This window comes from Mesoplodon bidens (genome assembly GCF_964165515.1).
Source record: "Mesoplodon bidens genome assembly, chromosome: 16".
NCBI classification, from domain to species: domain Eukaryota; kingdom Metazoa; phylum Chordata; class Mammalia; order Artiodactyla; family Ziphiidae; genus Mesoplodon; species Mesoplodon bidens.
This window is the reverse complement of record NC_138173.1, coordinates 24,150,652-24,171,435: the sequence shown is the minus strand read 5'-3', so window position 1 is coordinate 24,171,435 and position 20,784 is coordinate 24,150,652. Positions and strand designations below refer to the sequence as shown.

General features: G+C 39.9%; 1 protein-coding gene across 3 annotated transcripts in view; it reads right to left on the bottom strand.

The window, feature by feature from the left end:
- ZBTB10 (zinc finger and BTB domain containing 10) overlaps positions 1–20,325 on the bottom strand; it is a gene marked incomplete at its 5' end in the record, with an annotated part of 35,159 nt that extends 14,834 nt beyond the window's left edge. For 2 of the 3 annotated variants that reach the window (XM_081258981.1, XM_081258982.1), the window contains 2 exons: positions 7,261–8,149; positions 18,230–19,210. In XM_081258981.1, coding sequence (XP_081115107.1) covers positions 7,261–8,149; positions 18,230–19,210 — 1,870 coding nt within the window. Of the gene's footprint in view, positions 1–7,260; positions 8,150–18,229; positions 19,211–20,145 lie in introns of those variants that run through there. The other variant, XM_081258983.1, reaches the window with a different exon arrangement.
- Between the last annotated feature and the right edge of the window lie 459 nt (positions 20,326–20,784).

The window sequence follows — 20,784 nt, the reverse complement described above, 5'->3', positions numbered from 1 at the left end:
ATTATAAAGTGCAACATAAATCATGATGTCCTTAAATAAGTTTAATCATGGTGCATGTGGCTATAGGTTTCTCTTGGACCACACTGGGCTAGCATCATTTCCAAAGCATCTGGTGCTTAGTACAGCGCCTGCCTGTAAGTGCTAAACAAAGTTATGTTGGGAAGCAGGTCTCCCTGACCGTTTGCTTTTGGTTCTCAAAATTCCAAACATAAGGCAGGTGCAGACTAATCCAGATTTTCTTAAAACGCAAGTATTCTTTAAAAGAATGAAGTATGAGAGAGGACATCAGAAATCAAGGTTCTACAAATAACTACAACTCCATCATACAAAAACTCAGTAAGGTCTATTCAACTTTTGTTTTCATGTAAATACATACTAGCAACAAATTTCTCTTCTCTGAAGACAGTTTCAGAGAACTAAGTCTGACTTTTTTTCATAAACAGTTATAGATTTTTTTCTCTTCATTCACTGTGTTCGAGTTTTTTTTCCCTTTCAGTGGAGAGTAAATTCAGTTGCAAATGAATTATACAAAGCACCCTTGACAGTTCTATAGCAGCCTAGAGACTCAACAAATAGCAGTTTCCCTTTACCCCCAAACTCGATGATTCAAATGACAGACTAGGCTCTACTGTTTCTTCTTTGCTTCTATTCAAACAAGGCTGTTATTTCTTCCATGGGCCTTAGCAGGTCTCCTCGGGACACTCCCCACTCCAATTCATGAACAACACCCTCCAAATGCCTTTGTGTTAAAGGCAAATATATACAGCTCGGATCTCTAATTTAAAACCTCTCACTGCCTCAGAGTCTGTAAAATAAAATTCACAATTTATTACCATGTCAAACAGAGAATTACAATCTGGCCCTAACGTTTGACCCAACCTCATCTACCCCTACTACACTCCCCTTTCTATTCTTTCACCCACTTACTCCAATTTCTTGCCACCTTGCACCCTCTCCTGGCAAACTCCTATACAATCCAAGATCCAACTCTATGAAGCTTTCTCCAACTCTTATGAGCAGTCAGGAACCTCCCCCATTGCACCCTCTGCCATACTTCTGATTTTAACATTGATCACACTGCACTGGTATGTTTCTACCCCACAGCCATCCTACTGTGAACAAGTTCTCAATCTTGAGAGCAGTATCACCTGACCTCTTGCTCAGTTTCTTGCGGATTTAAAAAATTTTATTACCAAATTTCCTCTTATGATATGGAAAGCTATTTTGGAGTCCCAGAAAAGTAATAATATGTGGTTATAACATAAAATTTCTGGTCACCCCAGAATATTAAAGCTATATCAGAAATAAAAAATTTAGCCTTACAAAAATTTTCAGGGGTTGACACAGGGTTTAGACAACTTAATACCATCAACAGATAGAAGTCACAAAAATGCTTTTATAACTGAATCACACAAGGCTTCTTCAACAAACAGCTTTAGTATGGCCACACAAATTCTATCTCTTTAAGGCTTGTAACTTGAAGAGAATGATCATTAGTGTAGCCATCTCTTGGATCAGATACAACAGAGAGAAGGGAAAGGAACACTAGGGCAGAGGAAAGTAAAGGAGAAGGAAAAAAAAGATGGCAGAATATTCCTATTACCATATAGTTACCTATTATCATCCTTTTAAGATTAAATATTGAGGAGTCTTATATATTAGTATATTTTGCAGTCCATTAGCTAGTGGTGGACATTCATTTTTTTAAATGAGCATCAGGCCTTCAAACTACCATTTAATACCCAAATGTAACAGTTTCTAGAGAAAAATGACTTTAAATCACTTGTAGTTCATACTTTGTAACATACTCAACCAAAAGGATGCCTGTAACGTAGAGCAGTACATCTGGAATCCCTTAAGAAGAAAGAACTAATCCAGGTCCATAAACCTGTTACGTAAAACACTTGGGGTAAGATGTACAATGCATAAATTTTCAGATTTTAGGCAAGTAATAACTACAACACCCCCAGTGGATGTAGGGTAGCAACCTGTAATCAAAATGGTATTTCTGCAACAAAACATATGGATATTCACATTTTAGGAAATAAGTAAAAAATATAAATAGGTGGTTTTGCTGCCAATTATCAGGTTTTGTTGCCAAAATGATTTTTAAAAGCTTTGATTTATAGCCTCCAAGATTTCATAATTATGAAATTTTCTTTCCTTCTAATTAGAGACATTATGTGTGATAAACTCAAGCCAAGTTAAGTGGAAACATTTTAAGTAGTTCATACAGTAACTTTATATGGCATGGCCAAAATATCGGAAAATCTCAAATCAGATGGCCAATTTTTAAAGTTGTAAAAATGTTTAAATTAAAAAAAAAAGATTTAAGAAAGCATTTCAAGATTCTGCAACATCTGAAAATGATGTCACGTACCAATTATCACCCCAAATATAGAAGGGCATAAGTGCTGGTAATTCACTACTTCAAGTATGACTCATTAGGATATCTTAAAGATATATAATTTGAGCATTCTTTTCTCAAAGTTGTTTCCTAAATACTCGAATTAAATGCTTTTTAACCAAAAGACAATTACACAAATTAAAGAGGTTAAAGCTTAAACCTGAATTCAAATCTACTTGTAGGAATTAATAAAAATTCACAAATGCCACAAAGCTGTTTTCCCATCTCAAAGTACAGATGAGAGAAAGGAACTTCTAGATTGTTTAAAAGAACCCTAAATTATATCCTTTGATCAACTAAAACCACCTTGCGTCTGAGTATTTGTATGGCATCATGAAAATTTCAATTATCTAGATGAAATTTTACCAGCTTTTATTAGATAAAAATTAATTATATAATCTACTGTTGCATTTACTAGAAAATGCTTTTGAGGAAATTGTCAATTACACTACTTGGTGTCAACTATACAAAACCCCACGGGAGAAATTCCTTTCAGAATTCAGTACCAGAAAAGTTTGTCATCCCACAGAACTGGTACGTTTCCTCACTTTGAAGGATTTCTTATCATCTCAGAACCAACAAAAAACAATTTTAATTAGGCTAACCATATTAACACCCTTGGCTAGCACACTTCTTTACTGCTAAATTTTATTTGTATTTTGATAATTTGTTTCTTGTCAGTCATTCAAAATCTTTGTTCAAAATGAGGTATGTATTGCATGCATATATATAATGTATTACATGCAGAGTACAGTTATTTACAATGGGGGCAACTTGCCAGTGTGACTGGCACAAATAATTCAAAAATACAGATTCAGAAAACTCAATGTTCCATGAGTCCAGAGTAGATCAAAAATGGGATTAACATACCTGACTTGTTCTAACGGTACAGATGAACACACTGTGTAAAATAATGTAGGCATTAGTTATTTTTGCCCCTACAATTTAATTTCTAATCTTAGATTTACATGTACTTTATTTATTTGGCTAAAATTTGTTTTCTGGCTGTAAATCAGGAAGATGAGGTTTTGAAATTTTTACATTATCAAAGGAACTCATTAAATGACTCCTTTTTTTCCTACTTTATTACCCAGAATTGTTTTTCCTAACAGTTTTAATTATCCCATAAACCCCAATAAGACAGTAAAAAAGAAGTTTCTAACTTTTCCTGAGTTCCACTTCCAAATATCTTCATATATCAAAATGATTTGAAGGGAATCCCAGTAGTGAGTCAAATAATAGGTATACTACCTTCTTTAAGATTAAAAAAATACTATCTGAATACAATCCCTGATAAACCTTCCTATCTCAATATCTCAATTATATTTCTTTATAAGGCATCCAAATACCACCTTCAACATTATATGACAAGAAGACATTATTTAGAGCTGTGATTTACAAATAGTAGGCTTAAGAATCTGGGAAGTCACAGTTCCTACAAGAGACCCACAAATCCAAATATACCAAGCACTGCTTATAGACTAAATGGATAATTCACCACGACTTTTCAGATGTTTAGAATTTTAAGTACGTTTAAAAGCATTTATTTCACTGAAAAATTTCACTATTTTTTCAATAAGTGAAAATGAAAAAAAGTATAACCATTAATGTGGAATTCATTAAAATGTTACAAGTTTTAAATGGGCCTCATTTTTTAAAAGACTGGGTCACTAGTTTATTAACTGCCAAGGTTTTAATGCCAGACAGTCCTAAACATGGAAACTGCCTCTATTTTTACTAACTGAATAACCTTGAGAAAGGCCTTAACCTTGGTAAATACAGACCCACTGTGTTCTTTACTGGTCAGAATTTGCCTGGAGAGTTCTAGTCAATTCTGTGCATCAAAATTTCAGGGTGAAACAAACTGTTTATGACTGTTAAGAAGGGTGTAAAATGGTGTGGAGTTCACAAGGTGGGAGGTACAGCACTTAGCCTAGAAGAAGGGGACTTCAGGTGAATTTTTCAAATGTTAATATCTGAAGGGTTATCAAGTTGATTAGAGAGATTAGAGGTTAGGCTCAGATTATACTACTAAAAATGGCAGAATTAGGAAGTTAAAGAGAAGCAAATTTTAGCTCAATATAAAGTAACTTCCTAATAATGATATTCATTCTACCCTGGAACAGGCTGCTTCAAAAAGTATTCTAAGTATTAAAACAAAAGGTCAGGCTGAGGTTATAAGACCACTTATCTAGAATTTGGTAGAAAGTACACTGCACTGGAAAACTGATTTTAAATAATCTCAATAGTCTTTAAGGGGGACTAAGATGACCATGTCAGCTAGGTTTTTTTTTTTTTTTTTTTTTTTTGCGGTACGCGGGCCTCTCACTGTTGTGGCCTCTCCCGTTGCGGGAGCACGGGCTCCAGACGCGCAGGCTCAGCGGCCATGGCTCACAGGCCTAGCCGCTCCGCGGCATGTGGGATCTTCCCGGACCGGGGCACGAACCGGTGTCCCCTGCATCGGCAGGCGGACTCTCAACCACTGCGCCACCAGGGAAGCCCCTCAGCTATGTTTTTATATTTGTCATTTTTCATAATAACCCTATAAAATAAATAGCATACTCTAAAGAAGAGGAAACTGAGGGCACGAGTTTAGCTTAATTTGATTATGGTAACATAGTAAGTGGCAGAGCTCACTTCCCAATCCTGATTCAGTTTGGGCTCTTTCCTCTACATCAGCGGATTTCAACCTTGGTTCACAACACAATCACCTGCAGAGTTTATAAAAGTTTCAACAACCAGGCCACATCCCTGACCAATTAAATCTATATCCCTAGCAGAGAGATCCAAGAATCATGATGGCCTGTAAAGTTCCCAAGTAATGCCAACATGCAGCCATGATTAAGACCCACTGCTCTATACCAAAAGTCGGCAACAATGGAACACACCCATGTTCATTTGTTTACATACTGTCTGACTGCTTTCAGGCTACAATGACAGACTTAAGTAACTGACTTTATGACCAACGAACCCAAAAATATTTACTGCTTGGCCCTTTACAGTAAAAATTTGCCAGCCTCTGGCTCTGTATCATATTATGTTCTAGCTCTTACAGGACCCATTTTCTGCCACTGAATAAAGGTGGATTCAGAGGCACTAAAAAGTTGTGTAAAATTTTAACAGCTGGAATGTAGCACATCACTGATACAACCAAACTTGTGAGTTAAGCAAGGTTCATCAGATAGTAATGTGATATCAATAACAAAACAGAATTTTCATTTATAAGATATTAGAGATAAGTTAAAAGCATACTAGACTACCAAAAATTAATTTATGATAGACTTAGTCCATTGATACAGCTAGGGGTGCTTGCTAAGATAATCACTAGCAATGTTATTTTTGAAAGTATGCACTGTGGTTCAAATTACTGCTTTTCTTCTCTTTGAATCACTCCAATTATGTGTGGCATTAATTTTAAGAACGGGGTTAGCTCTGATTAGTTTTGTCAATCAACTACTACACAAAATAATCTGCTAACTCCTTATATTGCGTGTTATCTATATAAATTTAAAAAAACACTACAGGGTTCCCACCATACTACTAAATGATTAATTCATGCAGAAAAAGACAATGTAGCTCTAATTCTGAGAACTGCTTCAAGGTCTTCTACACTAAAAATTAAGACAAAACGTAAGTGCTGCTAAGAAAGTCTACTTACCATTAATACTTTAAAGAAACTACCTCTGGGGTTTTATTGCTAAATACTTGATAAGTAGGAGGGGAAAGATCAGCAAATAGTATTCATTACACATGCATACTGATTTTCACATGATTAAAAATTTCTACCAATGAAAATTAAACCCAAACCTAAACAGCCAGAGGAACCATTTCACAGGATTATGGCATTTTGCCCTTTGGGAGCTAACAACAATGATTCTCTTTAACAGAAAGTACTCCATCCCCAGATGATCACCATCACGTAAATCAGACACTGAACAGTTATAGAGCTCTGAAGCAACACAAGCACTAAATCGTATATGACAGTGGTAGACAAGTCTGGGGTCCACATAGGAAAATCTCAAACCCACTGGGCTACTTCTTCAAATAAGTTAAACACAGACAATCAAATTAAACGTAAAGAAAAGTTTCAAATCTATTTTCAATCTTCAACAATGGTCCCCCACTCACTCCATTTTTTTAAAAACCCACACTACAAATGTGATATGCTGAGGTTCTTATATATATTCCTTTGGGAATATATTGAAGAGAAAGGTCTCAGAGGCCTCTCTCTTACTTAACTAATGTAAATGAGAATGAAAATGAGGTAATAGTGGGACAAATTTAAAATATTCCAGCTTCTGAAAGATCTATGCGGAGCACAGAACAGTAGCTCTCAACAAAGTAGAATAATCCCATTAACATTTGCAAACTTCTATAAAACAATTATATGTTTACGAAGAAAATTAAGAATAAAGAGTGTTAACTAGATCCCAAAAAGTGTCCTGAAATGACACACGGATCACACATTACAACCAGAAGATTTTATCTTTTCCAGTACTGGGTACAAAAAGTGATCAGAGGCTAAAGATCAGGAAAGTCAAAGAACTATACATGGAGTCCACATTCCGTAAAATATGGGCAAATTCCTATATTTAACACAACCTTTGAGAAACTCATATCTACATGCTTAGAGAAAAAACTAAGACATGCTAAATCTTACATTTAGTATAAGATTATGTAAGATATAATATGTGCTTGTTTGAGTGATTTTCTCCCTTCTATTATAAAGACTCAAATTTTAGTATTACTTATGTGTATTCTTTTTATAATGAAAAAAAATACTTTAAGAATACACACAAGATTATATCCAACCAGAATTAGAACTGAAATACGTTTGTATATACAGTATTTACCTGGTTCTTCCTTGATGAATGACAAGTCTTCTTCTGGATAGGCAACAGGTGGCTGCATCACTGAGCAATCTTCTAAATTTGTTTCACTATTAGGTGGTATATTATAAATAAATCTCTTCGTAGCTTGGGTTTTCCTCCTTGTTTTGCCAGTATCTTGAATTCCCTGGGACCCCATATTATTCCAAATAAACACTTTTGTTTGACCTTGAGACTCATTTTCTGTCAATTCAGGTGAACCATCCTGGACCCAACTACTGTCATTCATTTGGTAGTTTTCTATTTGGCCCTCGTCGGCGTTACAACCATCATTTTCAATTTTTACATTACTTGCCAAATTGGTAAGATTCCGTGTTGCCCAAAAACTGGCAATTTTTTGATCCCGTGATGAAGACAGGCCATCTCTGTTAACTGGTTTTCTATTATTATAGTCCACAACTACAGACTCTGGAGCTTCTGATTTAATGCTTATATTTAAGGCATCTTTAATGAAATTTCGGCAAGTTTGAACAACTTCACTCATTTGAAGATAGCTGGCCACTGTCATTACTTCAATGGCATTTTGGCTTGTGAGCACCAGGTTACCAGAATACAAGAAGTCCAAGATGACTGAAAAACCTTGAACTGCAGCAATATCTAAATGGGTAGTATTGTTTTGGTTAGGGCTTTCTTTGTTTGAAAAGCAATATAAAGTCTTAAAGAAACGGCTGCCTGCAACCAGGATGTTCTTATGAGCTTTAAAGATTTTTCCGCTCACCACAATGCTGACATCACAGAGAATACCTTTCTTCCTCTGTTCATTTAGTTGTCGAAGAAGTTGATAGCAATAAGAGTTCTCATTTGGCCTACTATTAAAGTCACAGTACCCCTCCTCTGATGGTATTTCTGACTCCTGTAATACATGGAAAACATTAATATTAAATTTTATTTACTTTTTAAAGCCATCAGACCAAAGACAACAAATCATTATCAGTAACTTTTTAAAAAGCACTATCAAATATACTAATTTGTTAGTAATCATTACATATTGAGACTGAAGTGTTCACAATCCCAAATATTGAGAGGAAAGGAGTGAACAGTTTAGCTCGCTTCAAGCCACTGTTATCATAAAAAAAAAAAGAAACATCCTGAGGATCGGCAGAATTTCATTTAAAGAATATGTATCACATATCATGCTATCTTTTCAAATATAGCTGAAGACATGGATTAAGAATTATTTAAGGGACTTCCCTGGTGGCTCAGTGGTTAAGAATCCGCCTGCCAGTGCAGGTTTGAGCCCTGGTCTGGGATGATCCCACATGCCACGGAGCAACAAAGCCTGTGCGCAACTACTGAACCCATGAGCCACAGCTACTGAAGCCTGCGTGCCGCAACTACTAAAGCCAGCGCACCTAAAGCCTGTGCTCCACCACGAGAAGCCACCGCAATGAGAAGCCAGCGCACCACAACGAAGAGAAGCCCCTGCTCGACGCAACTAGAGAAAGCCCGCGCACAGAAACAAAGACCCAACGCAGCCAAAAATAAAAATAAATAAAATAATAAATACGTAAAACTCTTGGCAAACATTGAGTCAAATAGTTTAGGTCAACAAAGTTAATTAAATCTAACTAATGATAAAGTTAGGACCCTAATAAAAAATGTGCTTCAAACTACAGGAATAACCAAGTATATAATTTCCCAATCAATTTTCAAAATGACTTATCTCTTTAGGACCATAAATACTATCCATCAGGTAAAATTCCTGAACTCAAAATTCTTAATGTTTATAATCTTCCCTCTTAGCAATCTTATAAGTACTCATTACAGTTCATTTTAGCAACACTAAAGCTATGGTAATTTCCTATAAAATAACATGTGATATCAACAGAAAAAATAAAGGAGTGTGATCTAGATTTGGAATGCTGCCTATGCTAGTTATTAAGCGTGTGTCCTTGGGCAAGTCACCACGCCTTCTTAAACTAGAAAGCAGTAAGTACTATGAATGTTTCTAATTAAGAACTTCAGGACTTTACTCACAAAGTGACTAGGTGGTTAAGCTCCCTAAATAAGGCAGGTGTCTATTCTCTCAGCACCTTGCTCAATAACTTTCATAGATAACTGAAGTAATAATTGTTTTCCAGCAAAAAAAAGTGCTTAGACCTTTCTAGTAGAAAAGATAACTGACAATGCTGACTTTATTTAAGTGTTAAAGATTCATTACTTTCTTTGGCACAAAATATTAACTTAAATACAGGTCATTACTATAAAATAATGAGATACATATATACAGATCTATGAGTATATGAGCCTGGGAAAAACATGGAAAAGATACATGCTGGGAGGACTGATATGCTTGGAGAGGAAAAGAGAGAAGGAGGAATTAGGGGAAAAAAGGGTGTAGGGAAAAAAGCTGTTAGGACTGCAAAATATTTCTCATTGAATATTTTAAATGGTGGTGAGATTCCTGAAGCAATCCCACATCTCCATTTAACCCCACCATGGGTAGGGCTAAATTACAAAAATAACAGGTTTCATTCTGAGTCCTGAACACAGGGGGTCATGCATATAACAATCCCAATTCTCTGAAACTAAACCAGATCACATAATCTATCTAAGAATTTTCGTGCTGCTTCCAGGTATGAGAAGTCAACTGAAAGAACCAAAACACTAGAATTCCGGGACACTTCAGTATTTCACAATAATGAAACATTACAGATAACCCTGCAAATCTGGAGTACACGATCACTACAGAATGAAGTGCAGAAAGTGGAGAATTTCCTTTGCATTTCCAACTGACCCTTGGCAGCATCCCTATCACTTCCCAGCACCTCAACTGCATACTTATACTTCATACTTATACTTACTGCATACTTATACTGCATACTCATACTTCATACTTATACTTCATACTTACACTTCATACTTACACTGCATACTTATACTTCATACTTTTATACTGCATACTTATACTGCTTACTCATACTGCATACTTATACTTCATACTTATACCTCATACTTACACTGCATACTTATACTGCATAGTTATACCTCATACTTTTATACTGCATACTTATACTGCATACTTATACTTCATACTTTTATACTGCATACTTACACTGCATACTTATACTGCATACTTATACTTTTACACTGCATACTTACACTGCATACTTATACTGCATACTTATACTGCATACTTATACTTCATACTTTCATACTGCACACTTATACTCCAACCCCACCCCCACATTCTTGCTCTGCCAGACCAAAATATTCTAAATTGGCTATATTTTCCTACTGAAACACCCAATCCTAAGCTAAACCTGCTAACAGCCACAGTTGGAGTAAAGTAATCAAGTAATTCATGATTAAGTCCCAAATGTTTGCTTTGAGGGGCTGGAGGAAAGGAAGTGAGGTTAAAAAGACATTTTAACTTTTAGATCTTGTACATAAACCAACCAGTATGTTGTGAAGTTTCAAACTATTTAGCAAAGGGAATGGGAAATGTTTAGGACTTGTATGAATATATAAAGAACTAAACCAATACTAAAAATATCTAAAATAGTTACTGCTGTAGTATAATTTTCTACAGAAGCATCATACTGTTTACTTTTACTAAAAGACTTTTTACTAATTTGCTTATGCTCTCTATTCACTACAGCAAATTTCCAAACTGCAGCATCTTTCTTTGATGCAAGCCTAAAACTAAGCTTTGCTACGCATGCCATACCTGCCCAGCAAAGCTCGTTCGGTTCGAAGTTCTAACAGGTATTGTAGTAACAGTATGAATACTTGGAAGAAGCAAAAAGCACTGATCAAAATTTAGCAGCACATCATGAAGGAGTCTGTGGAAGCAGTGAATTAGCACGTACAAGTCAAGAAGTGCCTGAAGTTTATACACTAAGCAGTTCGAAACACTTTAAAAAGGAGGCGGCTACATCATAGCAGTTATTTTAGGCCATGGTGACTGTTCTGAATTTTCTGGGCCAGTCCTAATTTCTGTAATTCTCTGCCATTATCAGACCAAATGTCCTAATTTTTAAAAATAACTTAGACAAAAGCCTATCCACCAAAATATTTGCCCATTCCATTTTTGACACAAACTATGCAAAACCAAACACGCTATTCAACCACTACTTTTTCTCATTACTATTGTGCAAGAACAGTAATGTTACCTGTTTCTACAAGCAACACCAGCTGTTTCTCCTTCAGTATTGATCAGAGCACTGTGCCATGTTTCTGTAGCACCTATTAAACATGCTCTTCACAATGAAGGGTTTACAAGTCAAGAATATATGTATTCAACAAGCGGGAGTATTATTTGAGGATATGGGTAAAACAGAGCAAAATAAGCACTAAAATAAACTGCCAATATTATTTGCTGAACCAAATAAATTCCTAGTACTAAAGACAAAAGTCATAATAGATCCCTAAGAAGTCATCTATCTCTCTAGTTCTTTCTTTAACATTCTATGTCCATTCTCAGTATATTGATAAACATGAGATATCACTGATAAGTAAAAATATACTGATAAAAAGGTTTGAATATTTCCAAAACTAGTCTTTTTAAAGACCAGTTGGAAAATTTTCTATTCTCTTTCCCGAAAAGGAAAACACGACTTAGCCCAGACATTAGTCTAAACTAGATAAACAAGGAGATTTTAAGGGAATGGTCAGACTTCAAAAATCAGACAATTTGCTATACCAGAGAATCTATAAATATGAAAAGTCTTCCGTTATTTTATTTGTGAAGATGCCCATATGTAAAATTATAATTTTAGATCTGGAAGACACCTTAATTAACTTTTCCAAAATTAAGAAAATATAGAAAAGTATACATTTGGTTAAAATCCTCACAGCTTATTATCTTCAAATTTATTTCCAGAGAGGACAAAAAATAGTAAATATTTTACTCAGAGAAAAAGCTGCTAAAAGCTTGAAAAATCCTGACTTTACTCACTTATTTAATAAGCATTAAGTGAATGCCTACTTTAGACAGGTTGTACATTGCAGACCCAAAATGAATTAGTTCCCAACCTGAAGTTATCACTACTGAGCAAGATTCTTAAGGTACTGAAGAGTATAACAAGCATGTTATGAGAGCAGAGAGGAAGTGTATCTAATCCAGTTTTTTTGGAGGTGGGGGAGGAGATGCTTTTTGAAAGAAAGATCTGAGCTGAACCTTAAAGGATGCCAAGAGTGGAATGGGAGGATGAGCACTCTAAGCAAATGAGATGGCATGAGAAAAAGAACCAAGATGGTCTACAGATCCTCACAATTCTAGATTTATGAAAGAACTTCAAGGTGATCCCAAAAAAGCCCAAGAAATGCAAATATGCTCTTATGAATGTTTTTGGAGCTAAGTGTCTATAAGTTGCATCAGATTATCAAGAGATTCGAATCCTGCACAAGATTAACCACTGCCATAGGTGCCTACACAGCTTTAGAAGTAGTGATCTGATTGAATTAGGAGATAGAGATGACTGTGGCAGCAAAGTGGAGGATAATTATCAGGGGATGAAGACTAGAGATACTGTGACCAGGGGAATCTATTGTTAATAGTGCAACACACTGCACTCGCCAAGAAACAAGGACCTTAATTAGGTAACAGAGATAATAATGGGGGGAGAGGTAGAGAGGCAGAGCCTGGAAAAAAATTTGGAAAGTAAAATCCATACTTGAGTGATTAACTAGATTTCAAGGTAGGGGAGGGGAGGGAGATCATAGGGTCTTCACAGCATTCTAGCTGGGGGAGCTAGATAATGCCACCAACCTGCAGAGAATCCAAGACCACACTACCCAGTCTCCCCACCCTTCTGAGGGGTACAATGGGAGAGAGAACTTCAGTTGCAGTGAGCTCATCTGTAGTCAATCCATAAATAAAGAAATGCTATTTGGCTAAAAAAATCAAATAATTAGTATTTACCTCCCTACCGAGAATTATAGTCCTCTTTTGATAAATGGATCAGTAGAAAAAACAATTTCCAACATAAACATCAAAGTGTAAGCTAAAAGCATTAAAACCAAAAATCTTTACTACTGAAAGATTTGAAACATCAATGTCCACTTACAAACCCAAATTCAGTTTCTAGTAATGAGGACAAACAAGGCCACTGCGAACATGATGCCAAATAGATGCCTGCTAGTAGTACTGACAAATTATGTAACAGTCAGTAGAGAAAGAAAGGAAAATCTCCTTTGCAATCTTCTATCACTTCTCTGATCTCCTTGAGTGATGGCATCTTTCCTTGCAATTTAAGTACTATCCCTAGAAATTCTAAATCTATAGGCCGGGGGTATTAGCCTTCAGGTGATTACAACTTCCAACCATTTTAGATGCCAAAAATATGCTTTATTACGAGCTCTCCTCAAAACCCACACATACACACTACACAGGTGCTTCTAAACAGCAACTTACGCGTATTTCATCGTGGTTCTCCCCTGCTTGAAACTGCTAAATAGTTTGCCCATTGTTAGCAGAATAAAATATCAATACAATCACTTCAACATAAAAAGATCGTCCATAACCTGGAGTCTGTCTACCCATTCAAACTTGATTTTTCATCCTGCTCAACAACCAAATTATCTACTTCTCAGACACATCAAGCCATCAATTTCCACTATGCCCAAGCTGCTTCCCACTGCAATGCCTGGAATGCCCTCCCCTCTTCAACACTTATTCACTTAACACAATTAAGTTAGGAGCCAATTCTACAAGCTTCTCCCAACCTTCACAAATAGAACTGATGACTTTCCTTAGTGTCTTAACTGTAACTTGAATATACTTCTAACATGGTAGCTATCATTTTATGTCTGTCTCTCCTTACTAGAGTACAAGTTTCTTGAGGGCAGAAAAATGTCTTATTTATATAGGCTTATCTTCAGTGCCTTGTATCTACCTAATATGTGTATGTAAATTTAAGAGGGAGAAACAAGCCAATTCTAGATACACTGTAACATATAGTAAAAACCACAAGGAAAAGGAACCAGCTTTTACCAAATCAAACACAATGAATGACTGTTAGAACCTATGTCTTATACAAACTGATTACTTAATGGGCCATAGGCTCCGTAGTCATCTGTAATACCTATTTCTCCTTGCTAGTTTAAGGTTTTTTCAGTCTTTCTTCCAAAATCTTTAAAACAAACAAACAACATATTTTTGCCAAATGAAAAGAAGGCTAGTAGATCTGTCCCACCTTTGCTTTTGTTGCTCACCAACATATTCCAATTAGTAATTTTAATCAGATCACTGATCTGAATTAAATATTTACTTTCTGGAAAGGTTAACTAAATTTATAACAATAACACATTTGAGTGCATGTTTTAAGCTTACTAAACTGGAAAGAGTTGACAGAATGTGTGATTTAGGCTACGAAAATTTCACAACTGGGTAGAAAGTGATCTGAACCAAGATACAGTGGTAATCACTGTTATTAAAGCAATTTTAAAGTCCTCTGGGCCAAATGGTCAACTCCTATATGAGCTAATCACTGAACCTGACTCTTAAGATATAGGCAGTTGTTACTCAAAACAGAAACTACATGTTGTCCCTTACAAATCCTTAAAAATACAAGGGTATTTCTGAAATAGAAGGCTCCAGAACACATTCTGAAAGCATATTTATGGACTCTCCCATGAGCAATCCTTAACAACCAACATCCAAATAACAGAATATCAAAGGTTTTAAGAATGTGCCACAGGGAATTCCCCGGCGGTTCAATGGTTAGGACTCCACACTTCCAATGTAGGGGGCACAGTTTCGATCCCTGGTTAGGGATCCCACAGGCGTGAGGTACAGCCAAAAAAAAAAAAAAAAAGAATGTGCCGCAGTTTTTTGGCCACCACCATGGAATTAATGGAAAATAACTTTTCTCTTACAGAAGGCATATAAGAAACAAAAAGTAAAGTAACCCTTATTCACATACTAAGATTTGGCCAAACTCTTCTCAAAAAAACAGGCCTCCATGTGCTCCTGATTACGTTTAAATAAGAGAGGATAAACACACAGATGCGTGTATGTGCAAAGACTGTGGAAGTAGATAGAAGAAACTGTTATTGGGAGGTGAGGGGGAACTAGGTAAGAGGGAGACTCATCTGCTATTATTTATCCTTCTATACTTTCCAATTTTTGAAAATGAGCATGTATTATTTTCATAATAATAAAACTATCTTGCTAGTCCTCTGGGTTTAAAAAAAAAAAAGGGAGGGGAGGATAAAGGGAGTGAACTACACCCTAGCCTCAAACTTAATTCTTGCCAGAGGAACTCCAAAACTCTTATTTCAGCATTTTTAAGACAGGACAAGGCTAATGCAAGATATTTCTTACGAAGGTGAGAAAAACTGCATGTATGATGAGAAAGTCTCAATGTTCAAAGAACTGAATGGCCAGAGTCTCTAGAAGTATGAAGAAGAGAACTGGTTTGCTCTCTAGAATCAAGAGTGATTCCATGAGATAAAGTGGCTCCCAAACTGAGAAAACTGGTAACACTGAGACATGAGGTACCAAGTCCCCCCCAAAAATGTTGTTATAGTTACCTACAAGGAAAATAAGTAATGATGACAATAACAGTTATCATTTACTGAGGGATTATGTGCTGGCATATATACTTTGCATACATGAGGAAACTAGAAGGTAACTAACTCATTTTCCTGCCAAGAAAGAGGATTAGGACTCAGGTCCCCCTTCTTTAAACTCAAGAGTGCTCTTACAGATTGTGCTATACTGCCTCCTACAGGTAATCAAAGGCTACATGGCAATGGAAAAAAAAGTGATTAACTCTGCCCGTAGGAAAAAATAAGTCAGTTCTTGAACCTGACACTCATGTAATAACAAGACAAAAGGATTCTATAGGTGGTACCTGGGGTCAATCACAAGGTAACACCCCAAACTAAGGTTAGTTAGAATGAAAACAGAAATAACATCCAAAATCCAATCCAGGGAACCAATAAATAGCCTTAGACAAACATGACTACTAAACTTTATTATTCTCAGTCTAATGAAATAATGTCCTAAGAGAAAAAAGGTGGTCTACAGATTATATCTGTAAAAAGGGAGTTTAAGGGGGCAAAGGGTAAGGGAGGGATAACTCACGGATTAAGTTTAGAAAAGGTTTTACCTAGGAATGAATTCCCTAATCCAGACATATGCCTAGGGGAGAAGGATACACCACACTAAGTCTATCATAAAGTTATCCACTAATTCCCCTTCCTGATTTCAGGTTCACTAAGCAGCTAATTATAATTTGTACTCCCATTCAGATCTGCCTACAGGTAGACTACGCTGAAGAAGATAAGAGTAACTGGTCCACTGGATTAGGAAAATTCATTCTGATTGTCTTTTTAAATGTTTCTAAATAACCAACTTACCATTTAGAAAAGCACACTTTCATTTTCACAAGCCTTCCACCTCCACCATACTACTAAATAACTTCAAGAATATGTAACTCTTTAAAGCCTCTAGACTCCTCTTCTGTAAAATGGGAACGGAATAATTACTTGCCAGAGCAGAGTAAGGGACATCTGTATTCGGCATACAGAAGACAAGTTTGGCACTCCAGTGCCCAAGCTCACAAAGCTAGTAATTGCAGAAAGCTGAGATCTGAACCGAGATTTACTCCAAAACTTTTTTTTTCCATTGCAACATTCCTTATAGACTTCAGTCTCATTTATCACGAAGAACTGTAAGACTTGGGACAATTTACTTAACCTTTCTGGGCCTTATATCTTTAAGTGACCTTCCTTCTAGGGCTTATTAGGCAACTAAAACTTGTGCAAAAACTGTTGCCATAGCCCCCTGAGAAAAACAACCCTATGCTTTAACGTTAAAGCCTCAACTTCTGGGAAACTTCTGGGCTACAGGGTTATTGGATAGTGCCTAATTAACTCCAGTATAAGTGTTCTGAACAGCAAGATCACTCCAATAAAGACACAAAGGGACTTAATATCCGAAAGGTGACTTTCTAAAATCAATGGCTAGCAATACAAAAGAATAAATTCGATCCACCACCACAGGTTGTCTAAAAGTCTTCGAAGCACTGATCAACATCTGTTTGGCTTGAAAAAGGATTATCAAAATGGTAAGACTATTATCTTTAGACTAGAAATATTAAAACAAGAGCTAAGAACAACTGAAGTATAGCTTACTTGTTTTATAACTAAGAACTTATGATTTTAAGGAGTCTGGTAAATACATTCTCTACCAGTCCAAATCAACTACTTGGTATAAGTAACTTTACATTAAACATTTCAAATATGCTAAGTTTAAAGTAAACTGCATTTACAAGAAACTTTTTGAAAAGGGGCGATTACAGAAAACCTCAGCACAAAAATCTGGGTAGAAGGAAACAAAAACTACCACAATTTACCAAAAGTATGCCTTTGGAAAGAGAAGTTCAACAAGTTTAACGGAGATGGATTTAGTAAAATAATCCACGAAAAAGGAGTCTTATCCACATAGCTTCCTCTACATTTACATACTGCTCTCATATTTCACATTATCCTGATATGATAAAAAATATTTTTCTCCGTTGGATGTTCTCCTAAAAGGGGTAGCGTCAAAGATTAAGGAAATTGTTTAATTCATTCTTCAAAGAGTTACCAGATTTGACTTCCACCGGCAAGCTGAAAGACTACCAACATAAAGCAGCTTTCCTAAAACCACAGCTAATAACATTTTGACCCCACAAAGCTAACCTTACAGGGTTAAACCCTTCCACCTCGCGTATTAAACTTTCCTTTTGATTCAACCTGATGGGCAAAGAAATCTGCGTCATGAAAAAATTAAAACAAATTCAGCGCTACAATTAGAAAATTGTTATTCCCCCCTCCCCCTCCCCCGGTAACTTTTGAAAACTTGTTCCCAGGTTTTCTAACCCCCCCACGCGTAAGCTCCCGACACCTCTCTCCCAACAGGAAAGATGTCTTCACCCAGGAAAACGGGGTTTTCAGCTGATAAACCTTTCTCCCGAAGCAGAAGCAGAATACACCGTACCTGGGCGTTGGCTTCGTGGAGTTTGTGCTCAGTAGAGACGTGGTGCCTCAGAAGGAGGGTTTTCTTGTAGTTGCGGGTCCCTCGCGAAAGCTCGTCGTGCCCCACTGGAGGCAGGTCCCCGCTTACCCCGTCCTCCGGGGTCTTCTGGCACCAGCCGCAAGACATAAGGCCAGTATCCTTGGAATAGCGCAGCCAGGGAAAATCTTTGAGCCAGGAGGTCTGAAAGGAGCACTGGAGCTTCTGCATTAGGGACTTGGGCCGCGCGAGCGGGAAGTGCTGGACAGTCTCTCCTTCGCCAGCTCCCACTCCGCTGCCCTCCGCTTCGTCCCCGCCATCGCCGCCCGACCGCCTGCTGCTGCTGCAGCTGCCGCCTTCCGCCCCGCTGCCGTCGCCCAGGCTCGCCCCCTCCTCTTCGTCCTCGGTGCTGTCGCTCAGGGACGCGCCGTCTGGCATCAACTCCTTCCCCTCCAGCGCGTCCAGCTCCAGCTCCACGGCCGCGGGCCCTCGCCCATTGAAATGCCTCAGGGGCCACGCCGAGGTCTCGGGCCGGCCGCGGCTACTGCCATTGTTGCCGAGCCCCCCGCCGCCGCCGCCGCCGCCGCCGCCTCGGAAGGCCAGAGTCCGACGGTTCCTTTCCGCTAGCAGAGGGCCCCCTGCGCCACCGCCGCCCAGAGAGGTGGGGCCGCCCGCGTCTTGGGGGAGCAGCAACTCCTTGGTTTCCTCGGCGGCGGCGGCCACCCCGGCAGAGGCCTCCAGGTCTTGGGGCTCCAGGCCCTCCAATTCCACTTCCTCGTCGGCCCCCCGCCCATTGAGCTGCTGCGGCGCTGGCGGCTGGGGCTGTCTTGGCTGGGGGTGCTGGGGCCAAGCCGAGGCCTCCCCGCCAACGTTATTGTTCGCGGAGCCGCCGCCGCCGCCGCTGGCGGTGACCAACCCGCCTCCTCGGAACGCCAGCGTCCTGCGGTTCATTTCACTGAACGACATGGCGCGCGCCGCCGCCGCCGCCGCCCGGTGCCCCGGCTCGCGCCCGGCCTCGGGCCGCGTCCCGCGCGCTCCCCCTCCGCTTCGCCCCCGCCCCCACCCCGGGCGTTCCGGTCTCGCGGGGCTCGGCCTCGCCCTCCCGCCCGGCTCGCGCTCGCTCCCCGGGGCTACCTCACGCGTCCGCCGCCGCCGCCGCCGCCGCCGCCGCCCGCCGGGCCGCCGCCTCCGGCCGCCTCGTAATCCTCCACCCCCGCCCCGCTGCGCTCCGGGCAGCGTCCCGCGCGGAGAAGGGGGCGGGCGGCGGAGAGGTGAGCAGCGAGCCGGGGCGCGTGGGGCCTTCGAAGTTGAGAGGCGGAGTGCGGGGAGACCCTCCGCTGCCCCCTCTTTAAAGCCGCGCGCACACACCGACCCTCCAAACAGATATCCTTCCTCCGGCGCGCCGAGGAGTCCCAACCCGCTGCCGGCTTCCGAGGCGCTGAGGGCGAGAAGCACGTTAAACTGCCGGGCTCCGCCACATAACGAACCGACAATAAAGCCGGCGGAGCGTTTCCGTCCGACCAGGCCCCGGCGGAGGTCGAATGGCAAATGAACAACGGACCGTGCGCCCACAATGCACCGGGGTAGCAGTAACCGCTGGAGGGGGAAAGGGTGGGGGCCGGGCTGGGGGAGGGGGGCTGGGCTTGGGGCTGGGCTGGGGTGGGGTGGGGTGGGGGCGCCAGGGGACCGGGAAAGGGGCCGGGCCGCGCCTCCGGCCTGGGGGCGGGGGTGCGGCCGCGGGGAAGGAAGTCGGCCGACGAGCGGGGGACAAAAGGCTGGGCGGCGGGCTGGGGGTCTCGGGGAGGGGGCGGGCGTGTGCGGCCGGGGCCGGGCTCCGCGGAGGACTAACAGCTGGGGAGTGTCAGGGTCTGGCCGTCTCCCCGCTGCCGGCACGCACCTACCCGCGCCCGGGAAGCACATTTTCCTTCTCTCGCCACGAGTTCACCTGGGACTTTGGAAATAACTGTGCGGTGGGAGCTGCGCTCCAGCCTTGTCATTTGCTGGGGGTGGGTGGCGGTGCCCAAGGAAGTGAACTTATTTTGTTCCTTCACAAAGACTGGACCGGGCTGTGCCTTTCACGCGAGGAGGTTGCAACCACGGACACCTCCTCGTCTGATGCATTGTGTGTGCGAGGCAGCACCTCAGGCCCAAGGCAATAATCATTTCACAGAAAATGCACCGCCCCGAGTGTCTTATTGCTGTGATGAAATGGAAATTTAAATAAAAGGTCGAACACGTGCGTTCAGTGGGAAGTATTGACATGGGTGTTACATCACCAGCAGCCAATCAGATAACTCCAGTCGTGTTTATACTTCTACAACCACCTTGTGAGTATTACAGTATGTCATAACGTTATAAATATTAGGCAGGGTTTTCCCCAAGAGTGGGGAGGAGTCTGCTTATACAGACGCTGCGTGCGACTCCGAAGATCGTGTGTTTAAAGGCAAGAATTGATTTGTAAGACTTGGTTTTTTTAACTGTTTACACTGCATTTGGAATTTAGAATGATTAGAAGAACAGATGGAGCTGGAAATGAAACT